The 15,716-nt window shown below is 34.4% G+C and overlaps 1 protein-coding gene across 2 annotated transcripts; it reads left to right on the top strand.

Annotated features, from left to right (window-relative positions):
- The first annotated feature begins 370 nt into the window (after window positions 1-370).
- Window positions 371-15,273, top strand: psmd11a (proteasome 26S subunit, non-ATPase 11a). 2 transcript variants are annotated; one of them, XR_012399131.1, is made up of 14 exons: window positions 390-491; window positions 2,356-2,457; window positions 3,212-3,408; window positions 4,068-4,125; window positions 4,223-4,417; window positions 6,172-6,316; window positions 6,433-6,493; window positions 7,779-7,841; window positions 7,935-8,060; window positions 8,143-9,136; window positions 10,410-11,233; window positions 11,375-11,456; window positions 12,368-12,510; window positions 12,604-13,328. XR_012399131.1 is itself a non-coding variant. In NM_001166238.2 (13 exons), the coding sequence occupies exons 1-12, from the start codon at window positions 404-406 to the stop codon at window positions 12,508-12,510; spliced, it is 1,266 nt and encodes a 421-aa protein (NP_001159710.1). In that variant the 5' UTR covers window positions 371-403; the 3' UTR covers window positions 12,604-15,273. The 2 variants fall into 2 exon arrangements, 1 of the variants encoding a protein (NP_001159710.1); NM_001166238.2 differs by lacking the exon at window positions 10,410-11,233 and having other exon boundaries at window positions 371-491; window positions 8,143-8,178; window positions 11,405-11,456; window positions 12,604-15,273.
- The last annotated feature ends 443 nt before the right edge of the window (window positions 15,274-15,716 follow it).

Raw genomic sequence — 15,716 nt, 5'->3', positions numbered from 1 at the left:
ACTCTAAACCACACATGGTCTTGCAGTGTAATTACACAGAAAAGTTTTGAAAAATAAAATTAACAAAATGAACACAACTGTGAATATTCTGACAATATGAAAAACATTTGATCAACAATCCATGTGCACAAATCTATCAAAACGCAAGTTTGCTTTAAAAGTAATTAAAGCCTGGTGTGAAAAAAATAGATAATAACTTTCTGTTTAGATAAAAAAACAACAACTGAAAGTTGAAAAAAAAAGATTGAAAACTGAAGAAATAAACTCCTGGAATTAGTCATATTTCCCTGTGTGTTTTCCCTCTGTTTTGCGAACTCAATCTCCCAGCGTGCCTCGGTACCACATCCGGTAGCGTGTTTAATGATGATTGTTATGTGAATCAGGCAATTGGTGAATTGGTAAGATGGCGGCTACGGCGGTAGAGTTTCAGAGAGCACAGTCGCTGCTCAGTACGGATCGGAACGCGTCCATTGACATTTTACACGCTATCGGTAAGGTTCTCCTCTCCCGCTGGCCATTGCAGCGCTTGTGTGGATTTAGCTGAAGGAGCTGTGCTCTCAATACACGGATCATGTGGTTTTATAGAGCAGCAGCTAAATGTGTTAGCCGGTCTCATGCTGCTGACTCACTGTGACAGGCGTTAGAAAGCCTTTAGCTAGAGAAATATACTGAGCCCTTACTATCTGTTAACTTAACGGACAGACCTCTGCGCTGTATTGAACATTGTCCGCTGTTGTAGTTTTGTGAATTTTATTTTTTGGCAGAAGAAAAATCAATGTTCAGTGAACTGGTACCTGCTAGCCAGTCAGCTAGTCTCAGTTCTCAATGGAAGCGTTTCTCTCAGTGAAGGGGTCTGTTTGTGTTTGGGAAACATAGACATATAAAAGTTTGTATGTTTTCTATGTGATTTCGTTATGTATAGTTTACAAATGACTGACGTTGCCGAAATATAATTTGAAGGTATTGCTTGAAGTTTGCATGACAGCTGAAATTAGCTTCGCTTGCTAATGTTAGCCATATTTTCATTTCTGTTCATAATATTTAGGTAGCTTTTGGGTAATGGAATGAAATGTAATTTTAAGTACATCGTAACTGATCTGAGTCATTTAACCGTCATTGGCAGGTTATTTATAATTATGGTGTCAAAGGTATTTTTTCTCATCGTTCGGTGTTGCTATAACATCACAGTATCAGGAAGTTTTGTTTGACATGAAGTTTGATATGTGTGCGTCTGTCACGGATAATTTGATAGCATGCCACGCTGGTTTAGATTATAATTGAACTTTATTTAAAGTTTTTAACTTCCATTAAGCCATCTAATATAACAACACTTTTAAGTGTAATAAATGTACACTAATAAACACTATTAAATAGATCAATTTAACAGCATCTTTACTCCCACGTGACATCGTGCTTTATTAATCACTTTATTATACTGATTTGTGTAAACAACATAGTTGTGTTCCATTTGAGAATGGTAAGAAGCAGTATTTATCTTGAATGGAAAGTGTTGGTAACATTACAAATGTCTTTAAATAATTAAAACATCTGAAGAAAGCTCTTTGCCTTTGTGTGTGAGAGTGAGTGTATTAGGCATGGATTTTTAAAAAAATTTGATGGTATGTTAAACTTGGATAAAAATACCACAGTTTTACAGTATCATGCTATTGTGATTACTGCTATAAATAGAGTTTTTTTTAAATATATATTTGGGTAAAACAAACAAAAAAACATTTCTTTAGAACACACACACACACACACACACACACACACACACACAAAAATACACCAAAAACCTTATATACCTTGGGATAACAGAACATTTTAGTGATATTCAAACCTTGACTTTTGTAAACTTTGAAACCTGTTATCATTCCGTGCCTAGAGTGTATAAGGGTTTAAGTAAAATTACTCCATTTTAAAATGCACTTAAAGCAAGTTGTGGAATCTGCATTTGTGTAACCTCTATTTAAATCCAAGCTATTACCAGTGCTCTAGCTGTGAATCATGATTAATCAAAGATTAACTTGTCTATGTCTAAGCAGCATAGATTAAATAGCCTAGTCTTGTTAGGCTGTACACAATAAAATGATCTATTTCTGGCCACATTCACTGTTAAAAGAGAAACGATTAAAAAGTAAATTTTTTTTACACTGTGCTTTACTTTGATTTACAGATTTAATAAATTTTTTCTGAGTAGGATTAACAATAATTTTTAAGCCTAATTTTATCATTTAAAATAGTTAAAATTTGCATAAAGTACATCAAATCCATATGTGAAATTGTTCTATAATATCTACATATTCTTGTTAGGCTGCAAACAATAATAATATCAATTTCTGTCCACATTTACAGTCAAAAGAGACGTCCAAGATGATGACGAAGAGGCTGTGCGTGTCAAAGAACAGAGTATTTTGGAGCTGGGCGGACTGTTGGCCAAGACCGGACAAGCTGCTGGTAAACATCTATGTTAGGGCTGCATGATATCGGAAAAATCCAGTATTGCGATATTTAAATTTTCTGCAGTAAATATTGCAATTTGGAATACAGTTTTATGATAGCACAATTGGTTTTAAATAGCACAATTTAAAGGTTTTCTATAGAGTCAACCGTATTCAGGTACAGAAATTGAAAAACCACAATGCAAAAAGATGCATTTTCTTACTTTGCTTTGTCTCGTTTCTAGTCTAAATATAAAAAAAATAAGTAAATCTTGGATCAAGTAAAAATATTGTTTTGTGTTCTTTAAACCTTTTTTTTCCTTTAAACAAGGTCAGTGGGGCAACTGAAATAATCTTGCAGATATTTGGATGAGAAACGAGACAGTTTTTAAGTTTCTAAGAGATAAAAAAAAATTAGTTAATTAGTTAATACATTAATACAATTCTGTAGCTCCTGCTATAATTCAGACTCAACATAGCATATCTGCTATTGCATATATATATATATATGATTTGACTATTGTGTATGCACACATTGCTATATTGATGCTGAAATCATAAATTGTGCAGCCCTAATTTAAATTATTGTCAATAATCATTTTAGGTGGATCCTAAAGGTCACTACTCTGATGACTTTTAGATTTTTTTCCCATTGTTTTGATGCTGACATGGCATTATATTAAAACATATAATACAATCACTGCTCATCTGACAATTTCTCATGAATATGAGTCATTTATCATATATCATTTGCTATCTATTCTCTGCAGAACTGGGAGGACTGCTGAAGTATGTCCGGCCGTTCCTGAACTCCATCAGCAAAGCGAAGGCTGCACGATTGGTGCGCTCCCTGCTTGATATGTTCTTGGATATGGAGGCAGCTACCGGTCAGGAGGTGGAGCTGTGTTTGGAGTGCATTGAATGGGCCAAATCAGAGAAGAGGACCTTTCTACGGCAGGCCCTGGAGGTCAGCTTTAGACAAACGCCACCCTTACTAGAGCTTAAATATAAGGCTGTGGTTGCATTCAGGATTTATTTTATTTTTTTGCTTATGTTGAGCTAATGTTTGAGTATTAAACTGGTCATTAGATATTGACTTTGGTATGTAGTTGACTATATGAACAAGTGTTTAGCAAATATGTGTTTACATATGGATGATGAATTTAAGATTTTTTTAAAGAAGTCTTGTTTTCTAAGGCATTTATTTGACTAAAATAAAAGATTTGCGGACAAATCATTAATTTAAAAAATGTTTTCCATTAATATTATTTTTTTTTTTTTGTCACAATGCTGAGTTTTTATATTTGTTTAGAAATAAAAATGCAGATTTGTTGTGCAACAATTTATATTTCTATTTTAAATGTTAACTGAATAGTTTATTTGACTGAACATTTTATAAAATTGTTTTTAGGGTCTCATTTGAGTGAATGAGTACATTAATAAACATAACAAAATTATAAAACAAAAATGAAAACTTTGATTTCAAAATATTGAAAGGTAGAAATGTTTAATTTTATTTATTTTATTATTTTTTTGAAGGCTGCCTAAAAGAAGTCTAAGATATCGTTGTTTGATTATTTTTACTCCTGTGCTTCAATGACGTCTTGTTCAATTCTACAATCCTAGGCCCGACTGGTCTCTCTTTATTTTGACACCAAACGTTACCAAGAGGCTCTACAGCTTGGTGAGTCCATTGCTTCATTTTGGCACATTTATGTTTGTAAGATTAGATAACGTATTGCCGGATTGTAACCACTATCCTTTTTGTCCTTGTTGATCAGGCTCTCAGCTTCTGCAAGAGCTGAAGAAGATGGATGATAAAGCTCTGCTGGTGGAGCTGCAGCTGCTGGAGAGCAAGACATATCATGCCCTGAGCAACTTGCCCAAGGCCAGAGCAGCTCTCACCTCCGCCAGGACCACCGCAAACGCCATCTACTGCCCCCCAAAGCTGCAGGCTGCTCTAGACATGCAGTCAGGTACATTTACATAATCCCTTCCAATAAATATGTCCACATTATAATCACAATTGCTTTGAGTAGTTACTGTTTTGAGTAAGTAGTCATTTCACAACCTATTAAAATAAGTACATTCTGTGTAGGATGAAAGTAATCAGGATGTAATACTTTAACTTTATCATCATGTGATGTGCCGGTACCTTTCACAAATCAGTGAATTCAGAGATGGCTTTGTAAAAACTGATATTGTTATTACCATAGGGAAGTATGTGATTTCAGATGCAGTGCTTCACTGTCACACACAGCTCTAATCAGCCATGACGGCTTGCTTGTCCATGTTCGCTTAAAGTAAAACTGCCTTTCAGCACATCATATGATCACAGCCAGTCAGATCACATTTGTTTATACTGTAAGATGACTGCTGTCAGTGAGATGTACACAAGTTTGAAACATTGTGAGTGCACATGCTCAGACTTCATTCTGCAGAGATAGCTGTATTCCTCTTAATGTTTGTAATTGTGATGTTTTAATAAAAGGCCATTTTTTTACTCTGTGCTTTACTTTGATTTACAGTTTACTAGTAACTGCAAATGCTACTAGTTTCACAATTCTAATTTAGGGGCCCTTGTCATTTTAAGTTATTTACTTGTGCATTGAATAAATAGGTTAAATGGTTAAATTGTTCTTTCATTTTTGTATTGTTGTTATGCCACTTGGCAACGTTCTCACAGAGATGCATTTAAAATTGTATTTTGAAGCTTTGACATTTGAAAATACAGCTAATATCAACCTCTACATAAAAAGTTGAGTTTTAAAAAGTCTATCGGGAACTTTCATCAAGAAAAAGCACAGTAAGAGCTGAGTGATATGACACAATGCATTAATGTGCATAAGACACTAATAATAGCAGTTTACATCTGTATGTTGTCTCATTGTAAACATATGAGGGGCAAATTCACAGAATGCATTTTAAACTAACAAAGGACACATTCAAACAGACCTTATGCATTTTTGTCCAGTCAGAGACACTGACACCACAAATAAATAGGTTAAGCCATTTTTTTAGAAAATAAAATGTACTGCATCACTGTATGAATGTCCAGAATTTAGGTTTCCCATGATTTAGAATGACCTAGGGGTTGACACAAAAAAAAAATTAAATCATCATTTCCTTGTTTTTTTTTCTAAACACGAAAGAAGAAATATTGAATTTTGGGCACTGGCTTCCATAGTATTTTTGTTATTAGTCATATGGAGCCCTTCACCATTTTTCAGAATATCTGGTTTGGAAGAAATTAATTTGTAATTTAGATCTACTTGACTGAGTCATTTGAGGTTGTTATTATTTTTTTTTTTTTGTCATTTTTTCTATTGAACTATGCCTTTAAAAAGTTGTCATCCAATTCAAAACTGATAATTAAAAAACAATCATGCAACATGTTAGCATTTATTCTCATGCCCTAATAATCTTTAATTAAATGATCTTAAAAGACGTCTCTCTAATGCATTTAATGGCAGCACAATTACATGAGATCACAGCAATACAAAACCATAGTGATCCAATCAGTTCCTGATGGACAGAACCAAGTTACACCCTATACCTTTTATGGTTCTAGAGACATACAATGTCATCACAAATTACAGCAGAAAAGACTTTCAACATTTATATTCTTTGTACCTTTCAAGTAAAAGAAAAATGGAGAAAAAACAGATCATACATTAATGATTTTGTCTCCTGACTGAAGTTTCATCACTGTTTTTATTTTCTTTTGTAGGAATTATTCATGCTGCTGAGGAGAAGGACTGGAAGACAGCGTATTCATACTTTTACGAGGCGTTTGAAGGCTACGACTCTATTGACAGTCCTCGTGCCATCACTGCACTTAAGTACATGCTTCTCTGCAAGATCATGTTGAACTCGTGAGTGCTTGATTTTTATTTATTTATTTATTTTTTGTTTGGATGTATTTTACTTGTGTCATCATTTAATATTTATATATCGATGAGATCAAAACTCTATATTATTGTCTTTGCAGGCCAGAGGATGTGCAGTCCCTGATCAGCGGAAAACTTGCCCTCAGATATGCAGGCAGACAGGTAAATGTTTGAGCCCACTGGATGGTTATTCAGTTCATGTTGTAGTTTTTGCAAGATCATTCCAAGAATTCAGTCATTGGCTGAGATTTGACAGTTCTATAGTATTTTATTCGCTACATTAAATAACAGTAAAATTATTAGTATATGTTATTGTTAATAATTATAATTAAAGCTAGTAGTATTAACCAAAATTTTTTTTACAAAAAGCAGAAGTGTGCACAAATTTATTTCATATTAGATTATTCTTTTTTTTTTAATGTACTAAATATTGTTTTACATTTATATAATATTTATCATATTGTTCTTTGGGTTAAGTTGACTGAAATTGATCTTTGCCATCATATGAATAAATTAATTTTAAAAAAGTATTAAAAATCTTTAAACAGTTTAAATTCTAATATTGACACAAAATAATTGTCTTTGCAGAATTTTAAAAATCTAGACTTTGTGAGAATTATATTTCCATGCATAACAGAATACCTGTAATATTGTGGAATTATTGCATGTAAATATTCACACATTTGCACATCTTAGTTTTTCTTTACAATTTTGACCTCAAGAACTATTGCTCTATGTAAGTTATACAATGCAAACACTGAGAAAAACAGAGACGGTGTTTATTTTGTAAGATGCAAAGCCTGCTGCATCACATTTAATACACAAATGAGTCTAAATGATCAAAATAAATAAAATCTTTTGAACTATAGCATTATAAAAATCAAATTTCAGCGATGAATGCAATGAACATAGTTTAAATGGGCAATAATGCCACCTGACACACCTAAAGTGGGTCATCTTGCTAAGGCAGCACCATTTCCACAACAACTCTGTGTCAAACACTACATGAGCACTTCTATACACCAGTATGATATTTATTATGCAATAATTTTAATAAATTTTGCATCATTTGCTTGATTTGCATTCAGTTCAGTGATTGCAGAATCAAAATTTTTGAGGGACTGCTAAACACTACAGCTGCCTGTTTTTCTATTTATCATAGTTCTTGTCAATTCAGCTTTTTATACTTGTAAGCCTCTATTGCAGTCGTAAAGAATAAAATAGTGCAATGAATTGCTGTCTGAGGTGGAACATGTTTGTTACATCTCAAACTCAATCACATATTTTAAAGCATTGAGGTACTTTTACTATTTCCATTAAAAAATGCTCTAAAATGCACGTTCTTTTGTGCTGATTGACAGCTACAGGGTATTTTTTTTCTGTTGTGTCTGTGAATGGAGGATTACATGGATTAATTCATCCTGTCTCTCTCTGTCTCCTTCTGTAGACAGAAGCACTTAAATGTGTGGCACAAGCCAGCAAGAATAGGTCACTTGCAGATTTTGAGAAGGTAGGTCAGGTGCCTTGGATATAAATTCCACCACCAATTTCAGTCCGCCTGCTGTCATCACGTATTATGTCCTTCTCTTTGATCCTCATTCAGGCTTTAACAGAATACAAAGCTGAGCTGCGGGACGACCCCATCATCAGCACTCATCTCACCAAACTCTATGACAATCTGCTGGAACAAAACCTCATTAGGGTCATCGAGCCCTTCTCCAGAGTGCAGGTAATGCCTTTGTGCGCCTCTGTGAAAGCCCTGATTCCCTGAATAAAAGTTGTTGATTCAAATTTTTCTCCTATGCCTACAGATTGAACACATTTCAGAGCTAATAAAGCTTTCCAAGGTAAGGATTTATCCCCTAGTAAGACTTTTTCCCTTTCAACAGTTTTAAAATATTTATCTGTTGATCAAGAAAAGTTCAAATGTATTCTAAGTATGCTCCGATCAGGGTTTTGCAACCGATACCAAATACTGATTTCTTGTCATTGTAATCTGCCGATATCAAGTACCAATTCTGATGCTTCAAGCTTTATAATGCATTAAGCACATTTTGAGTAAAGTGGCCTTTTCTCCTTACCTAAAAAAATAAATGAAGGATGTTGCACATAATCCCGTAAACACATCTCTTATAACCATTTATTGTGGACATGTCATGGCCAAAAGCATATTTACTGAAAATAATATATAACACATATAAAATTTGGTAAGAAAAATTACAATCAATATCATTCGGAAACATTGCAAATGAAAACATTGCAAATGTCTCAATCAAGAAAAAGTTTGGAGTGCATATTTGATGCATAAGAAGTTGAAATGCACACATATAAATCTAATACTTTACTAAAAGGAAATGGGCCTATAAACTACTGTTTATTGCAGCAAGTGTATTATAATTTTTGTTTTGTTTTTAATAATATAACTTTTTATAACTAAAAAATAAATTTAACTAATAATTCCAGCCAGCTTTTAGTGAACTTGCAAGATTGTCAAAAACACAGAACCTTCAGTTGTTTTACGTAAAAAGGCCTAAATACATAAAAGAACATTCAAATATTTTGCTTGTCTCCAACTATTGACAACTATTCATTTAACCTAAGAAATATAATGCTTAGAACAGGGGTGTCCAAACTCAGTCCTGGAGGGCCGGTGTCCTGCAAAGTTTAGCTTCAACTTCTTTCAACACACCTCCCTGAAACTTTCTAGTATAGAAAGATCTTGATTATCTGGTTCAGGTGTGTTTAATTAGGGTTTGAACTAGGGTTGGGTAATGTCGACCAATTTTTCATTGTACGATGTCTAATGTGAAACATTGCGATGGAAGATGGCATTGTCATCATAGGCGGTAGCGATTTAATTATTTATGAATAATTCATAACAAATTAGTTATTTTTTAGCCTACAGTTTCAACTACTTGACCCGCATGGTCTTTGTTTTACCCATAAACAAACCATAAATAAATAAAGATAAATTGCACACAAATTACCACCTGTCAATCACTTTTTCCGCGGAAGTTGGTAGGTAAAAAAGGTGCACAACCAACAGTATCTGAGGTTTTCACTAAAATTACTAAGTACAAGTGTGAAAGTGACAGACTGAAGCAGTGTACTGATGTTGTGACACATTACCTCATAGATTCAAAAGATCGAAGAGTTGTTAGATAGAGACGAGATTAAATAAATATCAAATTTAACAAGTATAGTGCGAGGCGATCCAGCGATACATCCTTGATAAACTGTCCGATGTGCACTGCTCTCTGGAGCTCAGCTTAGATGAGCGCAAGTGTGTGTGGCTGAGGACGATGGCATCGTCTATTGGCCCAACCCTAGTTGGAACTAAAATACGCAGGACACTGGCCCTCCAAGACCGAGTTTGAACACCCCTGGTTTAGAACATCACTATGCCTCTTGCTCATTCACTCTCGTCACCATGATTTCCGGCTGTTTTAATTAATTTTTGGGGATCACAGAGCCACTATGAATATGCTGGAGAATCCCAGAGCTTCCGGGAGAGGTCATAAGTTTAGATGAGACACTAGATAGGGATTGCTCTGCTCGTGTCACAGCAGCTCTAAACACTGGAAATACAGTGGTTGCACTTGCAACAAAGACCATCATTCACGGGAGTCGCGCCAATAGACTGTATAAACTGGTCCCACTGCATCTGTACATATTTTAGCTATAGTGATGCAAGCGCATCGATCGCTCATGCCACCACACATCATGTACCTCCTCAAGTGTTGTGTCGAGCCATTTAATGATTATCAGCCGATACTAATCTTCAGCCGAACAATAGGAGCATCCCTAATGTATTCTTTTGTTAATGTTGTTAATTATTGGAATGAATATCTAGCAACCCAAGTACTGTTAAAAGAAACTATGTGGAGATGATTTCTATAAACCTGCAACAGGCTAAAAATAGAAATCCAAGGCGATCAAAAGCACCAACGTTTTAAAAAAAGGATGTAAAGAAGAATAAATTATTACATATGCACATATTATACACAGAAATGTTCACACATGAGTAGTTGATGTTATGAATTCGACTTCTTATCAATTAGAAATGATCAGACCGGAGGTTTTGAATATCAGAAAATAGACTTTATTCTCCATAATAAAGCAGAGAAAGAGCAGAGCAGACCCCATAGCATTCTCCTCCTGCTCCTTCTAAAGTCTCTGTGTTTTTTACAATATTTATACAGGTTATTTTGACACACCCCTAGGTGTCTCATTTTAACTTTTAACCGTTTTAGGATAGGTTTTTGCTCTAGGTGGCCCTTTTATTCTTGGCTCTCAGCCCACTAGCTCATGTCAATAGAGATGTTACAGGTCTGTGTCAGCAACTGTTTTGACACCAAAGTTCTCTCTCCATAGATGCAACTTATGCAAAAGGACTAAGTTTTTACATACATTGTCATGATAGCATAATCACTTGATAATATGTTACTCATTCTAACTTCTGACACATATAGCTTCATACAAGTATTTAACATGTATAATCAGTGCTTTACATATTCAGTTATTCTACACAATCAGTCATTCAGTCATAGCCTTCTCCTAGTGTTGCTCCTGTGCAGGCACCTCTTACACAGACACACCACTGTATTTTTAACACATGCTGGCATGTTTGCTGCGAACACTACATACATTTTGAGAAGAGAAAATGAACTGCTTTACACTTAGAAAATACTTCACACAGAGAGAATAAAATCTTCATTGACAGCCAACTGTGGTGGAATGCAAGACTGTATAGAAAGCAGGCACATACTGTAGTGTTTCTGTACAAAGTGATGTCTGCATCTACTTGCCTGCCATGTGTAATTCAGTTCCAATCATTTTGATAGATTTGAGTAAATGAGGATTTTGTTTTTTTTTAAGGTAAAACATTTCTGTTTTAGCTGGGTAAATATACCCTTATTTCAAATTAAATGATCTACCATCTACCTGCTGAGGATTAAAAATACTTGAATTTTTACTGTAACATATCTGTCAGAAATTGGTGTGCTTATTTCTTTTTTATTTATTTATTTATTTTTTTTAAAGTTTCATCCATTTTTTCCTTTCTCTTCTCAGGGGGATGTTGAAAGAAAACTCTCACAGATGATTTTAGACCAGAAATTCCACGGTATGAACCTTGTCTTTTAGTTAATTAGTGTGCTGTCAAACATGGGTATCAGTATACAGATTTGTATTTTCCAGTTTTATTTTCCGGTGGAGGTTATTTATAAACTAATTTCAAGAGGATCACATGCTTATGATTGATCACGGCTGATCCCACGTTTAGCTAATGCACAATCCACCAATTGGATGATTCCTAACTCACTATAAAGTTTCTTACCCTGGTTATCTTTGTCTTGAAGAATCCTTCCTTCCACCCCTACTCCTAAATTTTCTTACGTGAGGTGGCACGGCAGCCCAGTGGTTAGCACTGTTGCCTCACAGCAAGAATGTCACTGGTTCAGTCTTTACCTGGCCAGTCGACGTTTCTGTGTGGAGCTTACCTGTTCTCCCTGTGCTCCTGTAGGTTTCCCCTAGGTTCTCCGGTTGTCTCCCGCAGTCCAAAGACATGCGCCATAGGTGAATTGAATAAACTAAATTGGCACCATAGATGAGCTCTTAATCAGCAGTGTATATCTCCTTAGCAATCCCTGATAATCTATTAGACATAAATAAGCGGGGGAGTTTTGAGACCTACCTAAGCTAAAACCCCCCTCTCGACCTGCAAACGGGAGGGAGCCCTAGGCTTGAGAATCTTTATCTCCCGGGATAGCATGATAAGCACGCTTTATAATCAATCATTAGCTAAGCGTGAACTCTTAAACTTATAGTGTAGATTTTGCTAGCTAGTTAAAGATTAGATACTATTACAGCTGATTATAGATGGTCCATCCATAGTTGAATCATTTAATTTGGAGAAGATTTTATTTCAAGTCATTTGGGACTTTAACAGCAACTTCCAGTTTACACTGACTTAAGTTGTCATGATGATTTTTTTTATGATTGCTTACCTAAAACACTTCTTCTCTCTGCTCTTAGGAATCCTTGACCAAGGGGAAGGTGTCCTGATTGTATTCGACGAGCCACCGGTAGACAAAACATATGAAGCCTCCCTCGAAACAATTCAGAACATGAGCAAAGTAGTGGACTCGCTCTACAACAAAGCCAAGAAGTTGACATAGGCAAGCCCTGATTTTGTGCTGCACTCACTGACTAACATTTTTATCTCACAACCACATAGCATGAAATTTAAAAAAATGTCTTGTTTTGTACAGGTTGAGCATTAGACCCTGCAGCTCAGAGCATGGCCAGTGTGGGGGGACTCTGGGGGAAGGGGAAGGGAAAATTAAAAAAAAAAAGGTCTAAAACCCCAAACAGACTGACTCCTGCTGTTGTCCTCTCTGGCTTACACTTGGACATTTTTTTACCACCTTCTTCAATGGACAAACTACTTCTATTACTATGGGATCACATTTCTTTTTTTATTATTTTCACTTTTTTTTTTTTTGCTGATAATTCATTTCTTTGTATCTTGGCTGTGCCTAATGGGCCATCAGGGAATCTTCAAAAGAATAAAATAAAAACTCACCTGCATTATAACTCTATTTGAAATGTATATACGTAGATCTCTGGTAGAGCAAAGCTGATATAAGAATGATTCACCTCCCTTGCAAATCCGGGGGCTGTTGTGTTGAGTTTGCCCATACAAGATTCCCCATATTACCAATTCAACGGTTTTAGGCCTCTCAAAAGGAAGCCCCTGGCCTCGCTCCAGGCCTACCTCTCGAACAGACAGCGTTCTTGGACTTTTTATTGTCGAGCGGAAAGGTTTGAATAAGCTGCTGTCATCAGGATGGGCTTGTGAGCTGTTGTCATTCCTGCCCTTCCTCCTCCTCCCTCTTTGTACATAACGTTGCCAAGCGCCTCTGTCTGGCCTGTCATGCTGTTGCCCTTTTTTATAACGCTAAAAAAAACATAATAAAGTCACCAAGAAAACATGTTTCTGAGTGATTTTGTATAATGTTTGTAATTAATTTTTCTTTCACAACTTAATATGCACAAAACTGTAAATAACATCTGTCAGTTTACCTGAAAAATGTGAATTCAGTAATCTTTCTTCACAACCAGCTCAACAATGAACTAGTAGGCTCTATGCACAGCTAGAGTTTTAAAGCCAATGATAAACCTCCGGTGAAAGCTTAATGTTACTATCTTTCAATTTCACAAGGTTGTTTTAGCAGCATCGATTTTTGTAATGCAATTACAATACATTTCAGCACAACAGACTTAAGCATTCTTTTAGTTATTTAAGCATAAAACTAGATGAAAGACCGTTGTAACCACTAGACCCGTCAGTAGCACGAGGCTAGCGCTAAAAAATCCATTGAAAATATTGGCATAAAATAAGTGGTCATATTTTAAAGACATGCAGGGGGAAATGAAATTTAATGCAGTGCTTCTTGTCTGATCTGAGATCTACTTCATATCGTAAATCGTAAAAGAAGCCATTGGGCTGCCTGGAAGCCATTGGACTGCCTGGCTGAAAATTAAAAGTCTGTGTGCATATAGCCTATTACGGGGGTTAGGAATGGATTTTCTGTAGTCAAAAAACAATTTGTTCATTATTTCAATTGGATAATGTTCTAGTTTAGTTTAATATTAAGGTAAGAATAATTTTGAAGTCAATACTAGTTTTATTAGTGAAACATTGGCATAAAAAACTAAATACTAACCAGAAATTGTAATATGTAATGATCTAATACTGTGGTTGTCAAACTTTTTCCATCAAGTACCACCTCAGAAAAAAATAGTCTCTCCAAGTACCACCAAAAATGAGCAGTATTGAAATACAGTAGCGTAGTATAGGCCCAGTAAAAGCAGATACAACTCTGGCAGATTACTTCAGAAATATAGGCTATATGGCATATTATATACATCATTTTTGATAAATTATAAAATGTGTGTAGCATGTACATGACATTTTATTCCTCTGCGTACCACTAGAAGGAAGCCTGCGTACCACTAGTGGTACATGTACCACAGCTTGAGAACCACTGATCTATTAATATTGACTTTAAAATGTAAGTGGCATACGTATATATGTATGATATGATAAATGCAAGATATAAGAAAATAAGCAATAAGGCTAAACTAATGAAAATGAGTAGAAAAAAATATTTGGGTGGGGGTCTGCACGTTTTTCTATAATTTTTAAAAAATTTAACGTGTAATTGATTTAATTTGATTGACTTATTGCTAATTATTTTTTAAAAATGTGAATCCTATTTAATCATATTCTTAATTTTTTGTGATCTTTTTTTGTTTATTCTTAAGTATTGTGTGCTTGTTAATAAATATAAATTCTTCAAATTATTGTTGTAGTTTATTGTTTAAGTGTCATTAATATCACATGAATATAAATGGGTCTAAAATATTTGGAAATACATATTCATATATGATTATAATATTAAATATATTTTATTACTTTAAAAATATATCATCATTTCATAAAATTTACCTAATAAATTATTTTTCTTCAAATATTTCCGACTGGTTTTCGCATATTTTTAAATTTTTATTTATTTATTTATTGCATAACCATCAGGAACAAACACAAAACACAATATAAATTATGGAACCTTGAAAAAATTTAAATAACAATGGTAAAAAACATTGATAAATAAAAATAAAAAATGTAATTAATTACACAAAGTATAGTGTACAGCATTTCTACATCCAATGATTTTAAGAATTGAAAGGGGAATCAAAAAAGTGTTTTAATAATTGATGCATCTCTAAGATTTCTTTCTTTCAACAATTCCACAGTAGAAATAAAGAAGTCAAACTCGATACACAACTGTTATTGTGGGAGATGATTTAGCAAATTTCTGCTTGTGTATGTGAAACTTTGCCAACAAAATAAAGAGATTAACAATATATTCAAGAACTTTGTTGGATTTGTTTGCATAATAAAAAAAATAACATCTTTTAATTACTAAGTTTTGTCATTTTAAAAATAGATTTGGCTAGATCCTTCCAGGAATGGTTTACAACATTGCATTTAAAAAAAATAAATGACAAAGGGTCTCTATTTATCCACATTGCAGAAACCACAGATATCCTCCATTTCAATATTCTTTGATAGCCTGGTTTCCACATACATCACGCCATTTGCCACGCAATTACGTCTTCGACTATGTGATGACAAAATAAAAAGTTTTTAGTCCATTGAGGGATCAACAAGTTTGTTTGATTGTATGTATGTTAAATATTTCTGGTTTGATATTGAAGGCCTATTTAATACACTGAGTGGTCATAGAATTAATATAAAGAAAAGAGATGTCATATTTTACGTAAATAGAAAATATATAGAAAAGAATCTCCTGTT

The sequence above is a fragment of the Danio rerio genome, chromosome 3 (genome assembly GCF_049306965.1).
Source record: "Danio rerio strain Tuebingen ecotype United States chromosome 3, GRCz12tu, whole genome shotgun sequence".
NCBI lineage: Eukaryota > Metazoa > Chordata > Actinopteri > Cypriniformes > Danionidae > Danio > Danio rerio.
Note: the sequence above shows the minus strand (reverse complement) of the source record. Positions and strands in the feature narration are given on the sequence as shown.

What these genes read in the sequence shown, in the direction of transcription:
- psmd11a (NM_001166238.2), top strand. Translation starts at nt 404, where the DNA reads ATGGCGGCTACGGCGGTAGAGTTTCAGAGAGCACAGTCGCTGCTCAGT. An exon ending in TTCTACGGCAGGCCCTGGAG is followed by an intron (nt 3,409 to 4,067) that starts GTCAGCTTTAGA and finishes CTACAATCCTAG; the next exon opens with GCCCGACTGGTCTCTCTTTA. An exon ending in AGCTAATAAAGCTTTCCAAG is followed by an intron (nt 8,179 to 11,404) that starts GTAAGGATTTAT and finishes TTCTCTTCTCAG; the next exon opens with GGGGATGTTGAAAGAAAACT.